The sequence below is a fragment of the Fusarium oxysporum genome, chromosome 1 (assembly GCF_000149955.1).
Source record: "Fusarium oxysporum f. sp. lycopersici 4287 chromosome 1, whole genome shotgun sequence".
In the NCBI taxonomy this organism is placed as follows: Eukaryota; Fungi; Ascomycota; class Sordariomycetes; order Hypocreales; family Nectriaceae; genus Fusarium; species Fusarium oxysporum.
The window spans coordinates 194,985-216,619 of record NC_030986.1 but is presented as its reverse complement, the minus strand read 5'-3'; the positions used below and the strand labels follow the sequence as shown (position 1 = coordinate 216,619).

The following is a 21,635-nucleotide window of genomic DNA, read 5'->3' as shown; positions in this document are numbered from 1 at the left end:
ACGGTGCGGCTTGCCTTCAAAGGAGAAAAACCCATCGCAATCGGCGTCGTTGATCGGGAGGATGTCGCTACCGATGCCATGGGCATCGTCCTCCGATATCTAAGGCGTTCTGGTTCTGAGGTGCCGCCATTAGATCCGACAAAGGTGTTGTCAGAGAAGGCGAACTCTCCAAAATTCCTTCTCTGAAAACTGCTGTTAGGGAGCCGATAGCATCCCCGCAGTTTTGTGTGGTCGCGTGGCCTGCAGAAAATCCCGCTCCTAACACGGCACTAACAGTGCGTGCCAAGAAAGAATTTTTACAGGGGAGAGTTGTCCACTGTCACTAATTAAAAGAAACCAAGCCCTATAGGGTTGGCCGAAGCAGTTGACAACGCCAAGTCATATGATCAAGCTCGCGACTTAATCTGGCCACGAATATCGGTTGCTTCAATTATAAGAACACGCAAGCCAAGACTGTCACAGATCCCGAGGTTGATGGAGTTTAAGAAAGCTTGTGAGTTGGATTGCAGCTTGCGCATGTGAAAGTCGTTGCATCATGATGTGATTTGATGTCGCGATGTTTCTATGCACTGTCGAGTGCAGTCCTCAATGCAATTTTCAAGTTCCCAATTGATTCCATGCGTCCTTCTGACATCAAAAATTTTCCCATACTGCGATATGGTATCTATTCAGGCTTCCTTGCATAAACAACCCGCTGGCGATAGAAAGGATGAAACTTTCCAGAACGGATCTCGCGTCGCAATTGAGCGCAGTACACAGAAACTTCTTCCTTAGTCCACCCAAGAACCATATTAGCCATGTAAAGAACATAGCCCTCGTAGTCCTGTTCAAGCGCAGCCTGAGCAAACTGTCCAATTTGCTTGAGTCGAGGGTCCTGGGGCCAACCTCCAATAGGTGCCTGAATTGATCCAAGTCAGTCATTCATACAGGAAAAGGGTGATACAAGCGTACCTTGAAGTCCCAGACTTTCACGTCAACAAAGCCTGCTTCCTCCATCCCCTTCTGCTGCAGATCCTTATCGATGATCTCAAAAGTGCGGTTTAGCTTTTTCCCGCCTTCAATGAAGAACTTTCCCCATTCGTTGATAGCACAGGTTTCGTTCACAGTGCCATCGTCGCTTTCCATTCTAGGAGAGGCTTCATAGCTCTCAACCCAGCCGCCAGGCTTGCAAACGCGAAATGCCTCTTTGAACAGGGCAGACCAGTCGCTGATACTTCCATAAAGATAGCGCATATGCACGTAATCAAACGAGTTGGGATTGAAAGTCCACTCTTGAGTACAGTCTTCGATTTCACTGCTGTCGTCAGGACATGTTTGTAGTATAAGCTCTCACAGGCTTCTTACAACTTCAGATTGGGTGGAACCCAGTCAGGTTGGATGGGCGAGATATCCGTTCCAACAACTTCTGCATTGGGGTACTCATCCGCGAAATCACTGTGCTAAAGTCAGCAGGGAACAAAAGTCTCATGTTTGTCAAGACACCTCACATGGCCCAAATACCTGTTGCCTTACTTAGCTTATGCACTTGGAAAGGGCCTCAATAACATACCAGTTCCCGTTCCAACATCTAGGACTTTCTAGAAGCACTGTGAGAAATTTGTTGTAAATATCCAAGGGTAGCGCACGAACCTGAATATCATCCTTCAGAGGGGCTAGATGGAGTTTCCCGTCTAGCGAGAGAGACAGGAGGTGGTGACTATCTCCAGTCAGCTTATAGTCTCACAAATTGCATGTGGCAAAGTCCGGCTCACTTAATATCCATAGATTCGTTATGGTGCTCATCATTCGGTGTCCTGGTCTATGTTAGCTATGAAACTCACCTTGGAGAGGGCTTGTATACCAATACTCGGCATTTCCCCGCTCAGAGTGATACGTCCTCCCGTGAATGGTGCGGTAATGAAGGATGCTCGAAGAAATCGACTCAGTTGAGCTGGCAGCATCATCTCCGACCGCTGAATCAGCATCGTCGTCTCCTGGCGCATCCTACAAAATGTCAATAGTCGTGTCCAAGGGAACTTGATATTACATACGCCCTCGTTCAAGGTGGCCCAATGATCAGGATTATGGAAATCTTGAGCAGGTTCGGCGGGGTTCTGTGCAGTGGTTTGCTCAGTAGAAGTCTCCTCCGCAGGTGCAGGGGTAGCCTCGGCTGGCGGTGACGAAACAGTGGCTGCCTTCGGCGAGGTTGATTCCTTTGAAGTCTCTGACATTTTGTGTGTATGTCTTGATAATTCGGAGGCGATTCAGAAGTTTGAACGCAAATGAAGAGACGACCAAAGAGGCGGAACTGACAACTCAGCAGGGTTACAACGTCCTGCTTGGTCTGACGATAAGAACCCTGTCATCTCCACCCCGCCATGAGACAAATACCGCCAATTTGCATTACGACATGTCTTTACGGAGTACAGATTATCATTTTGTTATGACGGATTAAATGAGATTACGGAGTCAAATAGCTTATGAAATCATTGCTATGCTATCTCTTTATTGAATGCCACGTTACTCCACTAGTTCATGCCAACGAATGCACGCAGAAATTCAACATCGCCATGCATCATATTTGAAGTCCAAGGCTTTTAAACCCAAGGCTGCTAGATATATATACCCTGGCAACCTAGCAAGTTCTATGGTGCTAGAACATTTTCACTACCTGAACTTTTTACAGAATCCCCCAAAAGCACAGGCATCCGATCTCCAAGGCTTTAACGCAGATGCCTGCAACTCGCTGTGGGCGGCCAGTCGTGTTCCTGCCTACCAACCCCGATACCATCTATGCGGAGCCCCCGCATGAGATTCCGACCTTGGGGCTCGCGACAGCTATCTGTGAAGGACGGGGTTGGAGTCATGCCAACAATGCGGCGGCAAAAACCTGTACGGAAGTGAGGCGCCAGACTGGGATATTATGAAGATGCCCTTGGCTATGCCCTTTTTTATCATTCCACCTGCAAACAGATGCCTTTTCATGACACATCCCAAGCTCCACAAGCTACACTGTCCGTAATAGAGGGCAGATGGGCTGATGGAGTGGGCACAAGGGCGGGTTGCCGCGCCCTCGTTTCTGGAATCGGAGAGTTTTATCGAGATCGAAGACGCCGTAAATCTGCTAGACAACTCGAACTTATATACCTGCAGGGAAGACTTTATATTAGTTAATTATAATATTTTAATAAAATGTATTAAGCTAACATATTAAGAAAACCCTAATTAACTTAAAGGTATTAAAAATTAATATATATATAGCCTTGATAAATATAAGTCTCTTAATTTAAATACTATAATTAGTTTTTATTTTATTAATTCTTTTAATTACTATATTTATAATTATTTATAATACATAAAGTTATTTCAAGTTTTTATTACTTAATATAAAAAACTAAAAACCTCTTAGTAAGTTCATATATAAGATATAAAATATATGATAATATAAATAAAAAAAATAAATAAAGGTATTTATTTTAATTTAAATTTAAAAATAAGAAAAATAAACTTTGATATAAAAGCTTAATTCTTTACATATAATTATTAATAAAGTTATATATAATATAAAAAAACATCATTAAGATTATATTAAGTTCCCTTGTAAAGAGATCGAGATCTGTGTCTTTTACTCACTTATTTTATTTCTTAGATATTTAAACTCTCGTTATTGAGCCATTCCAGGGTCGTCTAGGCTGGAGGATTATAGCTTGAACTACATTATAGACGATTGGTGGTTATGTTTCGGCAAGCCGCGTGCCAAATGGATTGCGCTGCCCATAGCGTTGACCTTGCTGCAGGATATGAGACTGGCATTCCATCTGCTCGAGTCTTTTAATTCTCTTTTCCATGCCTCGACTTGTACTTGTAAAGCTGTATTATATCACCGTAGTCCGACTGGTAATAGAGACTCTGCTCAAGGATGTATTAGCATAGCATGCTAATAAGGTCCTATTTTCCAACTATAGATAAGTAATTATAGGAGGTCAAGTAAATAACAAGCATGTAAGCAGAGCGTTTCTTGTATTATAAATATATCAAAATAAGGGTTTCTGTAAGTCAGTTAATAAGCTCTATTAGCTATCTGCTGTCTATGATTTTGGATATTAAGCATACACACAACCGCCACAACGAGGGACCTGACAAACAGAGCAAGCTACATTAACAGCAACGCTTTACCAGCCACTGCTGCAATTGCACTTATGACTGTTAGTACTCGATATAAATGTGGTATTGTTAGTAACTCACGCATTGCCATTGGGAAACTGAGCGGCTGCCGCTGTAATAAGAAGATCTAGGCGGGTTTCGATGGCGAACTGATTCCAAAACCCCTATTAAGGAATTATAAAAGCCTCGATTCTGTTCAGTGGTTGCTAAAAGGGCCTCGAGATGGACAATTGTTTCCTGGACAGTGAAAGAATCCGGGATTTGTATAGAAGTGTCGATTATATCCTCACGGCCAAAAATTGGATATCTGAAAACTTTATGCTGTAGTGGATCAAAGTCGAAAGAGTAAGGCTCTGCAGCCGGAAGCCAGGGTAGTTCCGACTGATAATTTTCATCTTCAAAAGACGGTGGATCGCCCAAACGGTGTGGGCCTTGATAATCTTGAATATCATTTGTACCAGCGTTGCTTTCAGCTGCATCTTCCTCTTCTGAGCCCACGCCCTGTTGCATCGAAATGACACGCAAAGTCAGGAACATGAGGGTCTGTAGATGAGCAGCGATATGGTGGGTCATATAATCATGCTTCTTCTCCTTTGTACCATCCTTCTCCTGGTCATTAAAGGTAGTGGCGGCAGGGATTGACTGGTGTCGCTCAGTCTTGAGTTTCTTGGTGCTTCCTTCACCCCACGACTCGCTTTCGCGTTTAGAGGGAATATCCTCCGTTTGGCTTTCATTCTAAACCACAAACCCACATGAAAGACATTCATTGTATGGTCTTTCTTTAATCCCCTGACTTTGGCCAGCTATTATCGACAGCTGACTACCATTAAAGGTATCTGATTGATGCTCGCTTGTCAGGTGCTGGAGCAACTCGTTGCGGTTGTTAAACGGCGCCGCATTACACATACATAGGGGGCAAACATATGTCGCTGGTGAATATACTGTCCGATACCAAATCTCATTGTGCTGCTGCATATGGCTGGACCACTCTCGAATGCTGGGGTACCCCACTGCAATAGTACAATGTTCGGCCAAACATATATAAGGCTTAAAATCATTGTCCACATGCTGCCTGGATTATTCATGAAGCAGAGAATATAGAGATACAGGACTGAACATACCTCCATCGAGAAAGATGCATATCTCGGCTTTTGAGCGGCTCGCCGCACCATTCGCAAAGTCTAGGACCTTGTCTTTGTAATTTAGGAGGTGGCGGATAACTACTTCGGTGCATCGCAATAAATGTTGTTTTATTTAAATCCAAATTAGACGGCCCGGGGTTGTTTAGATGCGGCCAAAACTTGCTAGGGGGCAGGGATGTCAGAGGTGCCAGTGATCGGTCGCGTGTCTGAACTGAAGGGCCATGATCTAATATGGGCTTTTCCAATGCTCCAAGATGCGTTCTAGCCATAAATTTACTCTGGTGCACCTCTGAGTTTATTGGTAGCGAGTGTTGTTCAGCGTGCCCCGCTGCTAGGGTAGCTTGTTGAGTGCCTAAGAACATGATTTTGGTGAATCGATCAAACATGGACGTGGAAAGGAGGTCTTGCAGGGATTGATCGATTTGTGGATATAAACATTCGATAGTTCGTATGAATAAACTGTTAACAGGCTTTAGTTCGACCTTTTGGGCAAATCCGCTTGCTCTTTGCTCAATAGTCTTTCGTGAGGACCTTTTTATGGCAGTTGAAAGTCGAAACAATTGTTCAAGGGCATCTTCCACCTCTAACAAGCCGTCTTAATTGCTGTATAGAGAGGCTTGGCCCACGCCGGTATCTATAGATGCAAATGAGTGTATGTTCTGAGATACTGTTGAAAGGTGGTTAGAGCTGATAGCTTCCTTAGTCCGAAGATGATGGACAAACTTGACGTTAAAGATCTTCCAAGAGAGTCTAGGCCGCGCAGGACAAGGTCTTGGATATCGGTTGCATTACTTAAGAGCGAGGTTCGAGGAAGCCTCATGGGCTGTATACATTTCCCTCAGGACAGAATCCCAAAGGCGCAACACAGGGAGCCGAAAGACGAAAGGCCAACCTTTTTCTTTTATTTGAGCGCTACTATCAACAAGACTCTGGAGTAGAGTTTCACATTCCATAGCCAGGATACGAATCGCATCGTGACTTTCTCGGTTATGATCCCCTGACATCATGGAGTTCTGGGAGTTAAGAACGTATGGCCTTCTAAACATCCAAAAGACTTGGATTGTTGATCCTTTGACCATTTGCAATGCGCGGAATTACTTAAATCCGTGAGCGGGGAAACTTATGCATTAAATCGAGCCGCATTGCTGAGGATGATTGACAGCCTGATTTTGATAGCTCAGCATTTGCTGACTCTCAACCCTTTAAATGGCTAGGCTATCAGCATCTTACTCTTAAGCTCGTGATACGAGTTCTCATTTCTCTGAATTTAAGCATGCCTTATTCAAGTGAAAGTCCTGAGTGGCGCTTTCTGCATGAAGTAGCCAATTTATTAGCACCCCATCTCGCACGCTATCAACCCTGAGCGCGCAATTGGCAGGATTCCACAACGAACAGACAAAATGAGGCTCTGGAGAGAAATTTACGAGAGGCTTTCCTTATAAGAAATGAGAAAATTCACTTCGAAAAGGAAAGCTTTGAGCTCTTCAGGCACAATCTCGACCAGTTATGTAGTTTCTTAGATGAAGGGGTGAATCCTGTCATCACAACAGTTTCGGGTACAAACAGAAGATATCCTTACTTATCTGGACTTGTGAGCTTTCTCGAAATGTTTGATATAGGCCTCTTCAACCTAGCAAGCGGTCCCGATCTGAACCTATTCGTGTTTACGGATGACATAAAGACAAAATGCCTTACTGTCACGAGAGAATGCAACAGTTTGGTCACGAAAGCCCTTTCAAAGGCTCACGAAACAGAACCTAATGTCCCTCGGCGGGTAAAGAGTGATATCTGGAAGGATTTAAAGCTAAGGGAATTGGCTTCTGAAACGTTTCAGTTGGTCTTTGAGCGTTTTAGTTGCAAAGCAAACCACAAGCTTCTCCTAGAGCTTGCGGCATTTATGTCTGCACAAATCAGGTCTCCTGAATTGCAGCTATTCTTGCCGGCGTGCTCAGATAGCGCGGAGCCATGGAAAGGCATCCAATGTACATCTGGCGAGTATGTTCATCTCTTTCTTTACATGCTTATATAATACTGACTTTAATTTCTAGGGCAACAGGATTGTCAGAAAGAGATTTTCGACCTATGTTCTGAAATGACAAGTATCTCTGGACAGAACTATAAGCTACAACTATTGCCGTGGAAAGGACAGCTTCTAAGTGCCTGGATCCCAATATTGTCTCATGACTCCAATAGCCATCCGATTCTCAAGAACTTGGCAAGCCAATCTCTCGCCGAAAGGATTACCAGTGGCATGTTCAAGCGTCAAACGGTTCGAGATCTTATTGCACAGCAACAGGGTAATCAACATGCTAAAATTCACTATACACTCAAAGCCAAGAGAGCGCTTGCTGCCGAACTAGGATACTGCGTGTTGGATTTCTTCGATGCTAGCTTGGATTCTAAAGATATATGCTTTTTTGGGTCATTGGACAACTACACCGGAAGGGACAGGTTCTACCGTTCATTCTCGTCTCAATTCCCTAGCTCTCCGAAATTCCGAGCTTTCCGTATTGGGCATCCAGTATTGCTTTCCTTGGCAAAGATTTTACTGGAGCTAGATGATGGAGAGGCCATCCCGCTAGATATACGTCCTCACTATGGTAAAGAAAATGATCGAGCATGGTTGCAGCTCTTATCAAGCTTGGACGTCTTGCAAGAAGGAGGCGCAAGGCTAGAAGACTCCTATACGGAAGCCATCAGAGGGTGTCTGAACGTTCATAGCCAACTTCAACATGTCAAAGCTGAAGGTCCTCAAGCAGATATGCTTATTCGAGACAAGCTCTACCACCACATCGTCCAGCATCTCGAGTCTGCTTTGGAAAACTGCTTACCAAATCTTGGTTTAAAACGCCAGCACTCTATGAACCCAGAAATCGAATCAATAATGGAGCCTATGAACAAACGAATCCGCACAATAGAAAATAATGACGACTTTGTGCATGTCTCTGACATTCCCGGAGAGCCATCAGATGCATATCGTGAGCTGCCACGACGGCAAGATGGCTTAGGCAAGGACGTTCCTGTTGAGTCAAGGCCGCACTCTGATACCAAGGCCGGATCTTCTAAGGGAGATGCTCAGCCTCCAAAGGATCGGTGCGGCTTTAAGGCCGCCATTATATGCGCTCTACCACTAGAATTTGACGCTATCCGATCACTCTTTGACTCCATCTGGCAAGAGCAGTATCACCACTACGGTAAGCTCAAAGGCGACACGAATCATTACGTCAATGGGCGCATAGGCGACCTTGATGTTGTCGTTCTCCTTCTGTATAGTATGGGCAAAGTAAGCGCAGGAACTGCAGCTGCCCGCTTACAATGTTCCTATCCAGAGTTAGAAGTGGTCTTCCTAGCTGGTATCTGCGGCGGTATCCCAGAAGTACAATCGCCTCACGGTGGGAAAAGAGAAGTCCTTCTTGGTGACGTTATAGTCAGTTCACACATGGTACAGTACGACTTTGGAAGAAGGTACCAAGACAGCTTCGTGACCAAACAGCCGATCCATACTGCGAGGAAACTGATAAACAATTTTCTTATTCACTTGAACTGATGTTTTTCTTGACGACGTTACGGCAAGATCAGCAGAGATTTTGGAACGAATCCAGCAGAGCAACCCAAGATATCAGTACCCTGGTTCAGCTAGTGATCGGCTCTACGAATCAACCTACCAGCATCAGATCGACACTTTGGTACTATGCACATGCTTCAGCAGCCCAAGCCTAACATGCGAGCGCTGTCGTGGTGTCTCCTGCGATGAGGCGGGATGCGACGAGAAATTCCTTGTAGCAAGATGTCGACTGCAGGAGAAAATGCTCTTGGAAGAGCAAGGTGATATTTGCGAGGCACAAAAGCCTTTGATCTTTCTGGGGCGGTTTGGTTCTGGAGACACAGTGCTCAAGTCGAGTAAGGATCGAGATGGACTTGCTGAGCGGCTTGGCATTGCGGCTTTTGAGATGGAGAGCGCTGGTTTGTGGGAAGACTTGCCATGTATTGTGGTGAAAGGTGTCTGCGATTATGCAGACTCTCACAAGAATAAGGAATGGCAAGACTTTGCTGCAGCAACGTCGGCTTCTGTTGTTAAAGCTTTGCTAGAACGATACATTATAACTGATAACTAGATTATAATGATCTAAGTAGCGGGCTTTGTATTTTTGGCGTGTATCCGAAGGTGAGAATTTAAGACGGGTATAGGAGGGTCGGAATCTCTGTAGCGAGTGTGTACACTGACCAGCTGTCTGATCCAATAATGCCTTGTTTGTGAGTAGTGTCTTCGAAACGGACATACTCAGGTTCCCATCCGTACATCCGATATACCTTCTCTCCAAAAGGTCCGGATAGATACCGGTTGGATTGAGTCCAAGAGTAGGTTGGGCCTCGCGAAATTTTCCGACATCAATTGAGGACTTATGGCATAACGGCTGGGGTCCAATGACATGATCTGATGAGAAAAGAGAGGATAAGAAGAATAGACTTAGTTCTGGTCACAGATAATGAACTGCGGCTGATAAATACGCAATGCGTCTAACCAAAGACTCCAGACGCAGCGCATGAAAGGGAGCCTCAGTGCAACGCAATAAAACCTTCTGTAATCCCAGCATCGGCAAATCCTGTGACACGGCAGTTGTGAGATACGTGATCTGACTGCGGTGATGACGACGTCTACACTCTGCAATCTATTTCTCCCCCGCGAATTCCGAATGCCGTATCTCCTCTGTGCGAATGAACACTCGTTATCGTCAACATCTGCTTACTTTATCTGTCTTATCATTGCTCTCCCGTTCACATCTGCCGACGACATTTATTAGCTCCAACGCAGGCATGTCGCAGGGAAAAACTCTCCTCGCCTCGTTTTCCCAGTAATGAGCGGTTGCTAAATAATTATGATGGCATTTATTTACCAAAACGTAAAATTGCGCTCGGATATTTGCATCAGCTCTACTTGCCGTGTTTACTTGCCGAGATGGTGGATCATTTTGTCCCCAAATACCCCAGAATGGCCTGTGGGGGCAAACCTGGAGTACCCGAAGACCGAGACTGTCATCAAGATCTGGTCTAAGTGGAAATTGATATAAGAAGAGAGTATGCTAGAGTAAAAAATAAAATAGGAAATAAACCACTTCAGTACTTTCTTCAACAATTCTTTAATTTGCTTGCCCTTTTCGTGCCTTCAACATGCACAGTGGCTTGGTTGAAACTCTTCTCAGTGCCCTCGCCCAGCATTGGGTGTTGGTACTTACATCACTGACTGTCGCGTGGCTGGTCAAGAACAGATATCACCATGGTCTAAATAAATACCCCGGCCCTTTTCTGGCGTCTTTGACGGATTGGTGGCGCTTCTGGGATGTTTATGGACAGAGACCTGAAGTGACACTGCAGAAACTCCATGCTAAGCATGGTGATATTGTCAGATTGGGACCAAACACTCTATCATTTGCCGACCCTGCTGTTCTCAAGTCCATCTATGGCCTTAGCAAGGGCTATGTCAAGGTATGTTCTTACGTCCAAGCCAAGAAATCTTGATATTGACTATCTCAGTCCGACTTTTACATTGTCCAACAATCCGTGGTCAAGGGCCACCGTCTCGCATCTCTCTTCAGCACTACAGACAATGACTTCCACTCCCAATTCCGCAGATGTGTCAACTCTGCCTTCTCCATGAGCGCACTGGTTCAATACGAACCATTTGTCGATAACACCACCAAGCTGTTCTTGGAACAGACCGAAAAGCTCTTTGCCAAGAGGGCTGATGTCTGTGATTTTACACAGTGGCTTCAGTTCTACGCCTTTGATGTCATTGGCGAGATCACTTACAGCAAGAGACATGGATTCATTGAGAAGAATGAAGATGTTGAGGGTATTGTTGCGTACCTGGGCAAGCTGTTCCTCTATGTTGCACCTGTAAGTCATCCGTTCACTTGGTCATGTTCTTGACTAACAGATCTTAGGTCGGACAAATTCCTTTCCTTGACCTAATCTTCCAGAAGAACCCTATTTACCTCAAGCTCTCCCAGTGGGGACTCTTTGACTCAACAATCGCCGTTGCACGCTTTGCCCGTGCCCGTATGGCCGAACGTCTCATCCCTGAACTCAAGTCTGTCGATAGCCTCCCCACCAGCAATCTCAAGAAGCAGCCCCTCGGCCAGGACTTGCTCTCCAAGTTCATTGCCGCTCGCGAAGCCCGCCCCGAGTTCATGACAGACACCTTGGTACAGACCATGGCAGTTTCTATGGCCTTTGCAGGTTCAGAAACCACAGCTATCACACTCTCCGCCGTCTTCTACTACCTCCTCCGAAACCCCGAGTGCTACCAGAAGCTCAAGAACGAGCTTGATGAGGCTGCCAAGGCCGGTGTCTTTTCTGACTACGAGTCTGGTCTGGTCACGTTCTCTGAGGCTCAGAAGTTCCCTTACCTCCATGCTTGTGTCCAAGAAGCTTTCCGAATGCACCCAGCTCCAGGTCTTCCTCTTGAGAGAATCGTTCCTCCCCAAGGAGCAGAGATCGGAGGCGAGTTCATTAAGGGCGGCACAATCGTCGGTGTCTCAGCATGGATCATCCATAACCGCCCAGAGATCTTTGGCACCGATACGGACAAGTACCGACCTGAGCGCTGGTTGCCCGACCCCAACCTCGATGCTGAGGAGGAAGATAAGCGCATCAAGAAGATGACGGGTATGATGTTCCAATTCGGCATGGGTAGCCGAACATGTATTGGCAAGAACATCAGTCTATTGGAGATCTACAAGGTTGTGCCTAGTCTTCTAAGACGATTCGAGGTAAGCTATACTCATCCCGCATGTGCATAAAGGCAATACTAACAAGAAGCAGATTAACTTTGAGGACCCAAGCAAGGAGTGGAGGATCATCAACGCCTGGTTTGTCAAGCAGACAGATTTCAACGTCAAATTCACACGGAGAGAACTCGTACAGCCGGAATTCTCAGAGAAGCAGGAATGAACGTTTAATGAAGTGTAATGACATAGATTGTAAAAGTTTATATCGCTTATAGATAATTCTAAGCAATGCTGCTGCTCTTGATGATGGTTCCGAAGGCATCGCCAATCTCGCTCAGTGAAACCTTGACCAGTTGTGAGGCGTCAACGCCGGGGATATCGCGATCACCAACGGCATCCTCAGGGATGATGACGTCAAAGCCAAGCTCGTCAGCCTGTCGCGCAGTAGTCGAGACACAGACATGGGCCTGGTCGCAATTAGTCTCATATCTCAGTTACGTATAACTCAACGACTTACCATGTAGCCTGTAAGAACAACCTTCTTCTTTCCAGTCTTATCCAAGACGCTCTGAAGATCCGTCTTGGTGAAAGAACCAGGGAAGTTCTTGTGGATAACAGCCTCGCCGTCCTTGGGCTTCAGCTCGTCAAACTCCTCAGCGAGCTTAGTACCCGGGGTGAAGACCGGTGCGCCCTCTGGTGTATCATGGACAACGTGCACGATACTTCCATTTGCGGCTCTGTATTTCTCCAAAAGCCCAGCGATGACCTTTCGCGACTCAGCAGCGTTGGTAACTTTAAGCTGTCCCTCAGCGTACTCATTCTGCGCGTCAATGATGATGAGAACGCTATCAGAGGGGCTAGCCGTAGAGGCGGGAATGCCAACGAGGTCGCGGAATGAAGTTGCTGAGGCCATGTTTTGTCGCTGAATATGTCGTGAATAATGAGGATTATTACAACAGATGCGTATGTCTTTATATAGTGGTTAGGTCACTGAAATGACCCCTCACCTGGAGCAATGGGTTAACTTGATGATATTCCCATTACTCAGCAACCAAGGTCGAATTAAGGGAAAAAAGCACGTAATTGGAAGGAAAGCCGACAAGCAATAAATCCAAGCATAGCGCAAAATCACCAATTACGCCTTGACTAGACTGGATGTTGACTGTTGTGTCCTTTGGTCCGAAGAGCGTTCTCAAATATCATTGGATGAAATCATTGGGTTTATGCCCAATTTGTATATTATAGCCGATTATATGGGTCCATCATTTGCAGTACAGTAATAGGTAACGTTATGAGCATTGATGAAATCTAGAACTGACTATAATTTCTTAGACATTTTAACCTCTCCAAGTGATTTGAACCAGTACGGCGAGAATTCGTTTCAGTTGATCTCGCCCACTTCTGTGAGTAGTCGATTCTTGTCAATTATGAGGGTATTATTAGGGAATATTCTAGTCATAGGATGTCCAGCAATTTAACCGTATATCATCCTCCCATCATTAAATCGTTTTCAATAGACTATGGCGAAAGGGTATACCCATTTGTCCCATATCCATAAGCACATACATTTCGTGCTTCCCACTTCAAAAAGTCGCCCAAGTCATGATCCAGATTACAACCCATCGGGGGTATTTCAGACTTATCCAAGTCCTTCCCATCTAATGAGATCTGAATTGGCATCATTGGACTCATCGGGCTTGACAAAGAGCTCGCTGTGGAGCTATCAAGGTCTTCCTGGGTCTCCGCCCATTGCTGGGTCTTTTGTCGTATCATCTTTGGTCGAATCGGTTTCGGCGACTTGAGCGAAGGCATGCGGCAGTCTATGGTCGGTCGGATAATTGTTAGGTGTTTTGTTTCGTCTTGGCGTTTGTTGTTTAGGGCGTTGGTGAGAGCTTCGAACGCTTTGTCTGTTTGGCGGGTGATGCACTTGTTGCAATCTGCAGAGGCACTCAATGTGTGCCTGTGATCTAGCGGTGTATTGTTGGGACTTGAGGCCGGAAGATTTGGCATCATTGAATGCCTTTGTTGGCGCTGTGCCATTCCAGATAGGTTGGTTGTTTGGAGTCGCAGTGGTGATCTTCGTCTGAGTTGTGTGATATTTGTGCCACCTAATTGTGACCGTCTGTCGTCCAGACTGCTGTCTCGTTTTATATCTGATCCATCTCTGCTAATAACAGTGAGGAACTCCTCCTTTCCTTCGAAGCTGCTTGGCCGTAACACGCATGCAGACTGGCTATGTTGGTCCAATGAGGGTGAAAAGGACATGGAACTGCGGACGTCGTGGACTGCAGAAACAGTCTGAATGAAGATGGGCTCGGAATCAGCGACGCTTCCGAGTGGTTTTGCAGTCGTCGGCCATTTTATTAGTGATAGAGCTGGTGATGCTGGCTCGGCGCTGGGTATTTCTGGGCTTTCGAACGACAGGGACGGCTCGCTCTCGGTAGGTGATTTTGTAGCGGGCGTTTGCGATAGCTGTAGAGCCTTGCATCGTTGCTCCCAAAACTCAAGGCCATCGAACCTCTTTACCATTGTGGAGTTGGTATATGCTAGCAAGATAGTAAATCCATAGAATAAATTATGTCTAGTGAAGAGAAAAAGTAAATATGAAGAAAAAAGAATGGGTCGTTTCGATGAAATTATACTGAGACAATAACATGATCAAGGGAGCATCCCTAGAAAGGACGAGGGCAAAGCTACTGTAATTAGACACAAGCCCCATTTGCATTCCGGCTCTGTTACGATGTGACGTCCTCGTATCAAGCAGGGTCTAACACGGTAGATTCGGCGACACCTACGAGCTACAAGGGTTAATTGATGGTATCGTGACATTCATTTTGTGGCTCGTACCGATTACGTCTGGAACGAGCCGTTGACTGTTGGCACAGCCACGCTCCACTAACACGAGATAAAAATAGCACCAATAAACGTGGTCTGGTTCAGCAAGCTTGGGCTCCATTGAGTTAGTCACGCGCAACGTGTTCGCAGTTGAGATTTGCTGGGAAGAAAAGTATTTAAGCTTCTGATGTCCGAGGAGTCCGACCGGACTTTGATAGGGAAGTGGCTGAAGACAACGTTACACGACTATCGCTCTGGCTTAGATACATGACGTAGCGTCTCTGGGTTACCCTAGAGATTATCAATTTCAGGATAATGCGATTAGCAAAGGGATAAATCCCCCTTCAAATGGCTATTGACTAAGTTCAAGGAAAAGGATAAATCCGGATTACTCCTTAGACATGTACCAAATGCTGCGACTATTAGATCACGGTAGTTTACTTATAAATAAGGTTAAATACGCAATGCCTTAAAAACACCATCACGTCAGGGGTCTGAGTCATGGATTCATACTATAGTACAATGCGTAAACACAACGACATGCAAGATAAGCGAGCCGTCAACACTTACGAAGACGTCAGCAGGCCTCTAGCCTTTTTCTCGGGTGACGTTGAGCTGTGTTGGCAGAACAGTTCATTTAGCCGGAATATGCCGTTCGCCACCTGGACCAATGTCAGAGCTGCTGTCAGTGCAATCTAGACTCCAAGAAGGAATATCGCACTCTGAAGCCAGCTCAAAACAGTAACGTCACAAGCTACAGTGGCCGAAACATTAGTAATTCTTATCTTGTTCCTATCTCTATCGCGCTGAGAGGAATACGCAAAGCTTCCCCGTGGGGCATGAACCCCTCTAGCCGAGATTTCCGAGGTTCACTACCGTCGTCCCACATGGGTCCAGCCCCTTAGCCCCTAGCAGGGGGCCTCATCTACCACCACTCAGCGAGACAGTGAAGTTTGGGGTAAATCTGGGGTTCATTCTCTCTGCTCCTGCTCCTCCTCTTCAACCTCGGGTACCATCGTCTCCGCCTTGTACCAGGATGAACAACACTCAGCAACCGATTCGCTTCGCCAAGAAGCCTGTCTCGAGGAAGCGCGCGACAAAGGCGTGCCTTAAATGTCGCAAGCGAAAGGTCCGGTGTGATGTCACCCGCACGTCTACGCCTTGCACGAACTGTCGACTTGACGGCTGCGAATGCGTCGTCGCTCGTCGCGCTGATGCTTTGTATGTTATCGATATCATCACCGCCTATGATATACTGACGTGTTGTAGTCCCATTCCTCATCGAGGCGCGTCCGTCGTCTCCGACAATGCCGACCTCATTCGGGACTGTGAAGCCGTCACGGCAGCTGCATCCACGTCGCCGTCTTCGAACCACGATAACCCTACGAGTCCTGTCGACGATGCGACTGCCGTGCTACATATACTAGAAGAAAGCGAATACAAAACATCAGTCGAACATCAGGAGCGGGTAGACCTCGAGTCGCCCACGACGAATACCACTGAAGATGTCGTCGAAGAGATTAGAGAGATCCCACCATATACACCCTCAATTATCGAAGAGCCCAGCGAACCCGTTCGATCCGAACTCAAAGCTCTATACTCATCAATGCCCTTCCTGAGGACCCTCAACATGCGCGACTGCGATTTCTACCATCTAAATGCTCAAGGCTGTCTACGCGTCCCTTCCAAGCCGATCCTCGACGAATTCATCCGACATTACTTCCTCTACATTCATCCGTTACTCCCTCTTATCAACGAAGCCGATTTCTGGAATGCGTACGATCCTACACCTAATTCTGCGACGTCCGGGACGCCTGTTTCGATGCTTCTGTTGCAATCGATGATGTTTGCTTCGTGCACTGTACGTTGACATCACCATTTCTGTGTGCTGGTTGTTCTAACAAATAAAGTTTGTCTCAAAGGAGAGTCTCCGCACGCTGGGATTCGCCACCATCCTCGAAGCCAAGGAGGCTTTCTACACCAAGGCCAAGGTGAATATTACGTTATTGTTGGGAATGCCGTTTCTAACATTGATCTAGCTTCTATACGACTTCTCGACCGACCCCGATCCCATCTCCATCGCACAGTCTGCCCTCCTCCTGACCTACTGGTGCCCAACCTTCCGTTCCGGACCTGGCAAGGCAAATAGCAGATGGCTCCGAATCGCAATTCAACACGCCAAGTCATGCGACGCCGACAGTTACGACTCCCCCTCTTACGGACTACACATATCACAACAAGATGTCAAGAGACGGAACATACTTAAACGTATCTGGTGGTGCTGTATTATCCGCGACCGAATCATGCCCCTCTGCGTTCGCAGGAACATCCAGATCACTAGTGCCCATTTCGACTTTGCGAACTGCTCCCCATTATGTTACGATGATCTCGTCGATGAACTTGAGTCGTCGCGGGTTTACAACATCGCCACAAAGCACAAGCTCATCCTTACATTAGAACGCCTTACAGAACTTTGTGTTACTCTTACAGATGTCCTGGGTCTAGTGTATCCTACCGAGACATTACCGATCTTAGATGCAGAAGCACATTCGACAGCGTATGCGCAAGTACAGGAACACAAGAGGTCACTGAAGAACTGGGCAGTGGCTACAAGACCACCGCTCGCCATTCAAGATTTGACATTGAGTTCAGGAGGATACGAGGACTCTGCGGTATTGTTCACTAATCTAGTCTGGATATACTTCCAGTAAGCTCACCTAATCCCACTTGAAACTCAGTTACTGACAATTTCTTCAGCGCCAGCCAAGTCGCCCTCTGCAACTACGAACTTCACCTCGGTCTGATATTAGGTCTCGTCAACCAAAATCCCACCGCATCACACGAGACGCAATTTCTCAAGAACAACCGAAGAGATCTCCGAAACGCCACCAAAAGCATAGCAGAATGCTTTGCCCGACTACACCCACATCGACTCACCCGTTGGCTACCCAGCAGCGCTGTAGCATGCACAGCCCTCCCTCTCGCGATGCACATGGTCGACATGAAGATGTCCACTGCCTCTTCCGCGACCGAGATATGGGCCCGTCCAGAAGTTGCTTCCAAGCAATCGCGACTCAACGTCCTCATCCAAGTTTTCAGGGAGCTTCACCCCAAGTACGACGGCGTTCACTCTATTTCCAAGACCATTCGATACTTTATGGAGTGCAGTGACCGCGAGGAACCTCCACAAATGATGCTTACCAACGATCACGCTGATGTACTGGCCCGAAGTCCAACGCAATATCTTAGACTGGCTTTGACCATCGATGTGTGTCTTAGTCAAGATCGCCTGGCTCAAGATAGTGACTTTCCAGCTGCTCTAAGACGTTTCTTCAACAGGAACCGTTCTTTGATGCCCATGCTATTAGGACAACCACAATTCGCGCCAATGCCAATGCCAATGACGCAACAGATATCCCTCCCTCGACCACTATCGCCAGCAACATATGCGAAAAGCTTTTCGCGATGGATGGAAGACGACCCATCCGTGGGTTTTGCTATGCAGATGGGTATAGACATAGGACCCCAAACGCCTATAGTCTACGAAGTTGCGGAACGAGCGCAAAAGACACATTCCGAGACTACGGAAGAGCCATCTCCTGTGTCTGAGCAGTCACAGTTCAGTGAATCGGCAATGGGCATGGAGACAACGGAGGATCTGTTACAGCGTCTTCAGGGGGCAGTGAGTTGGGCTCAGAATGACCAAGCTTTGTATTTTGCCCAAGAGATGGGTTTGCTCTCCGATGGAATTGGGTTTAATCAGGGCTATTTGTAAAACAGCTTGCAAGCGTTGAGATTTAATGACATGACATGAATATCTACATAATCAATATCGCTCTATGATTTACGATAGCCTTTCTGTTCTGTCTGAACCCTTGACGTTATGCCCCGGTTTGTTATTCTTGCTACTCAGTTTCCACGAGGGTACATCCGGCTACCACCATTTCCAGAACTTGTATCTGTAGCGGAATGCTCGACATTGCTCAAAAGTTCAATACTTGCATCCGAGTATTGATACCCTCTATCCTCCTGTCGAGAAGAACCATCTGCAGAGACTTTCTGCCTACCCTTCTCATCCGGTATCGAGTCTATAGCAAAGAGAGTCACTATATCCTCGTCTATACCTTCCAGCCTGCGTCCCTGACGTCGCAATACCAGGCGAGTATCTCCAAGATATCTCGACAAAGGCTCTGCGCCAGATGTTTCTGCTGCAGGGACGATAGTGTCGATATCGGGGTTCCTTGTAGTCCGCAGAATAGTTGAGAAAGTAGTTGCATAGGATGCCGATGCAGACTTGATGCATAGCAGTCCGACGATGACAATAATCGCAGAAGCCAGTACGCCCATCCCATATGCAATGAAAAGGTTGCGCGGCTCATAAGAAAAGGCGATTTGCGTGGTGAGGTAGGTGATGTTACCATGAGATGCAGCGGTATCGTTTTGCCTATTAGAAGTGTTAACAGAGTTCCGGTCAAAAAGACAACACGAGTGCACTTACAGTAACTTTGAGTTACTGAAGAGGCTTATCGTAGCATTGGTAAACAGCTGCTCCAATGCATCAGCCATGGAGATATTCCCAATTACAGACTCTGGTGCTTCTGAGCGGTCTGTCGCCGCATTTACGCCACCAAGAACTTGCATCTCTTTGGCATCCATGAGAACAGAGCTCATGATCTGTGTCTGGGTTGGACGCATAACACCGTAGTGCGATATCCCCAGACTCCCAAGCAGCAGCTTACCCAGGGAATCCATGAGTGCGATATAAGCAACAGCAGCATTGAACTGACTGGAGCCTGTATCCTGGTTGAGGCCGGCATCGATGGATGTCACTCCCTTCAGTCTCTTAGACTTGTAGGTAATATTCTGCCGGCCGTTGTCAAACGTGAAGTTGACGGCATAGGATGAATTATAAAGAGAGCACTCGATCGACTTGTTTGCCATGATATAACTGCTGGACGCGGGCTTATCCGGCACGACAACATAGAGCTTAGCCGAACTGGTGGCGTTGGCCGTCTGATCAATAGACGATACCGTCGAGATGAGAGAGTAGTTCATTGCACCCCGCAAACCAGCCAAGGCATAGCCCTCCTCAGTGCTGTTCATTGTGTTACTACTTGGAACAAACCCTACGTATCCGGCGGAATCTCCGCAGCATGTCTCGTTCTTAACAGCTTCAGCCAGAAGTTTTGCAAAGGACGCATTGCGAGGTGTACCGCATGAAATTGAAGGGCCGTAAAAGTCGACGGAATATGACGAATTGGGAAAGGGTGCTGGGATAGTCAGGATAGAGCCGAGAGATGCCACTGATAAGAGCACCCGTGAGACATAGCTCGAAGGAGCGTAGTATCCAACTCCACCTACCCCTGTGAATTGGGCGAAGTTGAGCATGTTATCGTAGTCGAGCAGTGGAATGGGAGCGTCGACAACTGTGACATTTGGATGGTCAGATACCTGGACGGTAAGTGTAGCTGGAGTAATAACTGCAATTAATGGGAGTGCCCTATAAGTAAATGTCAGTAAGCTGTAGATAGTTCGAGGTTCTTGCCTACCAAGCTATTATGGCCACTACAGCAAGCGCCGGCGCAATTGTCCAGAGCTCCCAAGTAGTAAAGTCCCAAGCATTATGCAAGACGCCAAAAAGCGAGTTGACCCCCTCGATAGTGACGGATTTTGATCTTAAAGTTCGCCATAGTATTTGCGTGTATGCGAACCCGACAGCTGCTGACAACAGGGCTCTTGCGAGGAACGCTATACCGGTGCCGACACGGAGAAACCACTCCTGTTGGTTTTGGCTCTTGATGACCCTCCCGTCTAGATAATGGTAGTAGAGATGATGGCCGATGGCGAGTAGTAGTCCCAGGAATAGACTCCCTGTCATGAGGACGGGGGTCAGCTTGTGGATCGCCATGTTGCAGTGTTTGTGGGGTGCTGGCAAGGTTATTAATCGTCGCCGGGAATGGTCGACCTTCTTGATTAGAAGCGCGACCCCGGGAATAAGACAAATCTTGGTTTCGTCTGGAGAGACTCCCAACTATATACCATGTCGTAATCGTCGCTGCGTTAAGTGAAACTGAAACAAAAAGATGAAAAAAAAAGAGCCATGTCAGGCAGAATCTCGCAAGGTTATCCCGTTTTCTGCCTTGGGGGCCAAATCCAATTAGGCACCCTGTGAAGAGCCTCCAAATATCTTACCCCGCAACATGAAACATTGTCGTATCGGGGGCGATTTACAGGGTTGCATAGGCGTAAACTGCGTTACCTAAATATTCTTGAGAGAATGCAGATGTGCTATTTGTTGTCAAGACCTGTAGCTTATAATCACCGCAGAGAGCTTGGCTTCAGAGAATATGCATTAAGGGCTTGTTCTTGAATAGAATTATTAATGCACATACCAGACTCTCAGTTCCAAGGATCCTTGAGCCAAGGCGTCGTCTTCAGCAGGCTTCATCCCGGCCTGAAGCCACGCAGCTACAGCACCAAGCTCTCCCCATACTCTAAGCAGGTTCGCGAACTATGCCCTCAACTACCTCGTCCTGGATCCCCTGGTCCAGCATCTCGTCCACCAGGTCTGGAAACTTTGAACCGTCCTCCAGCCCCCGCAAGGTCGCTGGCACGCCATCAAAGTCGCTCCCTATATGGCGCGACCAGCGGTGTTGAATGCTTCTGCCCCCTCGAGCACGCTACTGGATGTGAGAAAACAGGGTGATGAGGCACGAGCCATTGCTGTTTCTGTCCTGACACCTTAATTATTGAAAAACATTGGCAACTATATCATTGAGCTGCCTAC

At 46.8% G+C, this 21,635-nt stretch overlaps 10 protein-coding genes across 10 annotated transcripts; 4 read left to right on the top strand and 6 right to left on the bottom strand.

The window, feature by feature from the left end:
- Positions 1-466: 466 nt before the first annotated feature.
- On the bottom strand, positions 467-2,311 carry FOXG_10883 (uncharacterized protein). Its single transcript, XM_018390356.1, has 9 exons — positions 2,031-2,311; positions 1,841-1,983; positions 1,752-1,793; positions 1,630-1,696; positions 1,550-1,577; positions 1,488-1,500; positions 1,345-1,434; positions 952-1,294; positions 467-898 (listed from the first exon to the last, which is right to left on the bottom strand). The coding sequence occupies exons 1-9, from the start codon at positions 2,208-2,210 to the stop codon at positions 665-667; spliced, it is 1,140 nt and encodes a 379-aa protein (XP_018248800.1). The 5' UTR covers positions 2,211-2,311; the 3' UTR covers positions 467-664.
- Positions 2,312-4,151: 1,840 nt separating this feature from the next.
- FOXG_10882 (uncharacterized protein) lies at positions 4,152-4,910 on the bottom strand (the record flags this gene model as incomplete). The annotated part of the gene is made up of 4 exons (XM_018390355.1): positions 4,152-4,164; positions 4,225-4,307; positions 4,372-4,833; positions 4,896-4,910. The coding sequence occupies 4 exons, from the start codon at positions 4,908-4,910 to the stop codon at positions 4,152-4,154; spliced, it is 573 nt and encodes a 190-aa protein (XP_018248799.1).
- Positions 4,911-6,891: 1,981 nt separating this feature from the next.
- Positions 6,892-9,722, top strand: FOXG_10881 (uncharacterized protein; the record flags this gene model as incomplete). Its single annotated transcript, XM_018390354.1, has 3 exons — positions 6,892-7,267; positions 7,334-8,750; positions 8,860-9,722. The coding sequence occupies 3 exons, from the start codon at positions 6,892-6,894 to the stop codon at positions 9,398-9,400; spliced, it is 2,334 nt and encodes a 777-aa protein (XP_018248798.1). The 3' UTR covers positions 9,401-9,722.
- A 657-nt stretch (positions 9,723-10,379) lies between these two features.
- FOXG_10880 (uncharacterized protein) lies at positions 10,380-12,236 on the top strand (the record flags this gene model as incomplete). Its single annotated transcript, XM_018390353.1, has 4 exons — positions 10,380-10,769; positions 10,818-11,180; positions 11,228-12,055; positions 12,108-12,236. The coding sequence occupies exons 1-4, from the start codon at positions 10,455-10,457 to the stop codon at positions 12,234-12,236; spliced, it is 1,635 nt and encodes a 544-aa protein (XP_018248797.1). The 5' UTR covers positions 10,380-10,454.
- FOXG_10879 (uncharacterized protein) lies at positions 12,211-13,145 on the bottom strand. Its single transcript, XM_018390352.1, has 2 exons — positions 12,531-13,145; positions 12,211-12,480 (listed from the first exon to the last, which is right to left on the bottom strand). Exons 1-2 carry the CDS (start codon positions 12,924-12,926, stop codon positions 12,295-12,297), a joined length of 582 nt encoding a protein of 193 aa, XP_018248796.1. The 5' UTR covers positions 12,927-13,145; the 3' UTR covers positions 12,211-12,294.
- A 260-nt stretch (positions 13,146-13,405) lies between these two features.
- FOXG_10878 (uncharacterized protein) lies at positions 13,406-14,724 on the bottom strand. Its single transcript, XM_018390351.1, has one exon. It carries the CDS (start codon positions 14,540-14,542, stop codon positions 13,532-13,534), a length of 1,011 nt encoding a protein of 336 aa, XP_018248795.1. The 5' UTR covers positions 14,543-14,724; the 3' UTR covers positions 13,406-13,531.
- A 45-nt stretch (positions 14,725-14,769) lies between these two features.
- On the bottom strand, positions 14,770-14,969 carry FOXG_20399 (uncharacterized protein; the record flags this gene model as incomplete). Its single annotated transcript, XM_018400681.1, has 2 exons — positions 14,770-14,804; positions 14,861-14,969. The coding sequence occupies 2 exons, from the start codon at positions 14,967-14,969 to the stop codon at positions 14,770-14,772; spliced, it is 144 nt and encodes a 47-aa protein (XP_018248794.1).
- Positions 14,970-15,073: 104 nt separating this feature from the next.
- FOXG_20398 (uncharacterized protein) lies at positions 15,074-15,547 on the top strand (the record flags this gene model as incomplete). The annotated part of the gene is made up of 1 exon (XM_018400680.1): positions 15,074-15,547. The coding sequence occupies exon 1, from the start codon at positions 15,350-15,352 to the stop codon at positions 15,545-15,547; it is 198 nt and encodes a 65-aa protein (XP_018248793.1). The 5' UTR covers positions 15,074-15,349.
- A 56-nt stretch (positions 15,548-15,603) lies between these two features.
- On the top strand, positions 15,604-18,709 carry FOXG_10877 (uncharacterized protein). The gene is made up of 5 exons (XM_018390350.1): positions 15,604-16,069; positions 16,118-16,709; positions 16,759-16,839; positions 16,888-17,555; positions 17,606-18,709. The coding sequence occupies exons 1-5, from the start codon at positions 15,885-15,887 to the stop codon at positions 18,621-18,623; spliced, it is 2,544 nt and encodes an 847-aa protein (XP_018248792.1). The 5' UTR covers positions 15,604-15,884; the 3' UTR covers positions 18,624-18,709.
- FOXG_10876 (uncharacterized protein) lies at positions 18,620-20,937 on the bottom strand. The gene is made up of 3 exons (XM_018390349.1): positions 20,398-20,937; positions 19,347-20,348; positions 18,620-19,292 (listed from the first exon to the last, which is right to left on the bottom strand). The coding sequence occupies exons 1-3, from the start codon at positions 20,754-20,756 to the stop codon at positions 18,758-18,760; spliced, it is 1,896 nt and encodes a 631-aa protein (XP_018248791.1). The 5' UTR covers positions 20,757-20,937; the 3' UTR covers positions 18,620-18,757.
- Positions 20,938-21,635: the final 698 nt, after the last annotated feature.

What these genes read in the sequence shown, in the direction of transcription:
- FOXG_10883 (XM_018390356.1), bottom strand. Translation starts at nt 2,210, where the DNA reads ATGTCAGAGACTTCAAAGGAATCAACCTCGCCGAAGGCAGCCACTGTT. An exon ending in CGGGGAAATGCCGAGTATTG is followed by an intron (nt 1,794 to 1,840) that starts GTATACAAGCCC and finishes AACATAGACCAG; the next exon opens with GACACCGAATGATGAGCACC. An exon ending in AACGAATCTATGGATATTAA is followed by an intron (nt 1,697 to 1,751) that starts GTGAGCCGGACT and finishes GACTGGAGATAG; the next exon opens with TCACCACCTCCTGTCTCTCT.
- FOXG_10879 (XM_018390352.1), bottom strand. Translation starts at nt 12,926, where the DNA reads ATGGCCTCAGCAACTTCATTCCGCGACCTCGTTGGCATTCCCGCCTCT. An exon ending in TTGTTCTTACAGGCTACATG is followed by an intron (nt 12,481 to 12,530) that starts GTAAGTCGTTGA and finishes AATTGCGACCAG; the next exon opens with GCCCATGTCTGTGTCTCGAC.
- FOXG_10878 (XM_018390351.1), bottom strand. Translation starts at nt 14,542, where the DNA reads ATGGTAAAGAGGTTCGATGGCCTTGAGTTTTGGGAGCAACGATGCAAG.
- FOXG_10877 (XM_018390350.1), top strand. Translation starts at nt 15,885, where the DNA reads ATGAACAACACTCAGCAACCGATTCGCTTCGCCAAGAAGCCTGTCTCG. An exon ending in GCTCGTCGCGCTGATGCTTT is followed by an intron (nt 16,070 to 16,117) that starts GTATGTTATCGA and finishes GACGTGTTGTAG; the next exon opens with TCCCATTCCTCATCGAGGCG. An exon ending in TGATGTTTGCTTCGTGCACT is followed by an intron (nt 16,710 to 16,758) that starts GTACGTTGACAT and finishes TAACAAATAAAG; the next exon opens with TTTGTCTCAAAGGAGAGTCT.
- FOXG_10876 (XM_018390349.1), bottom strand. Translation starts at nt 20,756, where the DNA reads ATGGCGATCCACAAGCTGACCCCCGTCCTCATGACAGGGAGTCTATTC. An exon ending in GTAGTGGCCATAATAGCTTG is followed by an intron (nt 20,349 to 20,397) that starts GTAGGCAAGAAC and finishes ATTTACTTATAG; the next exon opens with GGCACTCCCATTAATTGCAG. An exon ending in TTCAGTAACTCAAAGTTACT is followed by an intron (nt 19,293 to 19,346) that starts GTAAGTGCACTC and finishes CACTTCTAATAG; the next exon opens with GCAAAACGATACCGCTGCAT.